General features: G+C 52.9%; 1 protein-coding gene across 3 annotated transcripts in view; it reads right to left on the bottom strand.

Moving 5' to 3' along the window:
• The window catches only part of wdr91 (WD repeat domain 91), a 24,633-nt gene that overhangs the window by 5,737 nt on the left and 17,388 nt on the right, over positions 1-1,508 (bottom strand). For all 3 annotated transcript variants that reach the window (XM_015403181.1, XM_015403182.1, XM_015403180.1), the window contains exons 13-17: positions 935-1,088; positions 735-843; positions 544-656; positions 366-473; positions 145-234 (exon numbers count right to left, since the gene is read on the bottom strand). In XM_015403181.1, the coding sequence (XP_015258667.1) occupies positions 145-234; positions 366-473; positions 544-656; positions 735-843; positions 935-1,088 (574 nt within the window). The remainder of the gene's footprint in view (positions 1-144; positions 235-365; positions 474-543; positions 657-734; positions 844-934; positions 1,089-1,508) is intronic.

Below are 1,508 nucleotides of genomic sequence, written 5' to 3'. Positions count from 1 at the left end.
TCTACTCTACTCTACTCTACTCTACTCTACTCTATTCTATTAAGTCTGGAGCAGAAACAGCATATCTACGTTATACTGAGAGGAGGAGCATAGAAAACGGATGTAGATGTGCGAGAGAAAGAAGTGTGATGGAGGCGGACGTACTCTGTAGACGAGTCCTCCGGCGCTGGAACAGGTCAGGACATGTTGTCCTTCAGAGTCGAAGGCGAACAGTCGGCCCCTGGGGACCTGGACCTTCAGAGAGTGAAAGTGACATCATCAGGCCGTTACCTCACCACTGTGAACAGGCTCCGCCTCATTCCAACCGGCCGCACGGGGAGGGTGCACCGTCTGTGACTTTCTACCCGTACTCAGCCGGCCCCCACCTGTTTATAGCCGCTGTATCCGGACAGGACGAAGGGGCCCGTGGCGTCCTGCGGTAGAACCTGCTCTGACTGCTTGACGCCGCAGCGGTGGATGTTCCACTGGATGAACTGCAACCAGACACATGGAGTTACAGCCTGTGGCCTGCGGGGGCAGCAGAGTCCCCCACGCGCCGCTCACCTTCCCATCCTCTCCCACACTGAACACTGTGTTCTCGTCGTAGCTGAACTCCACGCTGTAAACCTCGCCGTCATGAGCTCTCCAGCTCATGGCGCTCTCGTATCGCTGCATATCTGCAGCAGGAAGAGGGGAGGAGTCAGTGGGACTGAACAGCGGCGGATAAAGATGTGGGAGAGTCTGATGAGACCAACCAAAGAGTCTGATGACGCCATCAGCAGCTCCCGTTACCAGCAGGTTCCCATTGTGGTTGAAGGCGGTGCAGTTGATGGCTACTGGTTCTGGTTCCAGAGAGAACTGGAGCTGGAAGATAAACCATCAGAGTCCATGAAAACGCTCGTATCGACGCTCAGACAGGTCTGCTCTGATCAGCTTCACGCTGCTGCTTCCCCACCTGCTGTTTGACCGTCTTGGTGTCCCAGAGGAGCAGCTGACCCGACACTGGGATGGGCAGCCGAGGGACGGCGTCGGCTCCTCCGGAGCGACTGAGAGCGGCGGCGCAGCAGACGAAGGAAGAACCGCTGGGGCTGCAAGCTAACGACAAGATTCTGACAGAAGAAGAAGAATGACCATCATCACTGCTTCTCAGTTCAAATCCATTCATCAAAACTTCAAGCTTTATTTTCCAAAACTCTTTAGTTGGAATTTGGACAAAATTACACAGAATTTAGCTGCAAGTAGCAGCTAGCAGGTTAGCCTGTTGCTAACATCCATCAGCATCACTATGGCAACACATACTGGCTGTTTACTGCTGTTTCTACTGTACTATGCACCATATTTATCCATCCATCCTTCCATCATCCATCCATCCATCATCCATCCATCCATCCATCCATCATCCATCCATCCATCATCCATCATCCATCCATCCTCCATCCATCCATCCATCATCCATCCATCCATCATCTATCCATCATCCATCCATCATCCATCCATCATCCATCCATCCATCCATCATCCATCCATCC

Source organism: Cyprinodon variegatus, unplaced genomic scaffold, assembly GCF_000732505.1.
Source record: "Cyprinodon variegatus isolate N-32 unplaced genomic scaffold, C_variegatus-1.0 Scaffold1454, whole genome shotgun sequence".
In the NCBI taxonomy this organism is placed as follows: Eukaryota; Metazoa; Chordata; class Actinopteri; order Cyprinodontiformes; family Cyprinodontidae; genus Cyprinodon; species Cyprinodon variegatus.
This window is presented reverse-complemented; position numbering and strand designations above follow the sequence as displayed.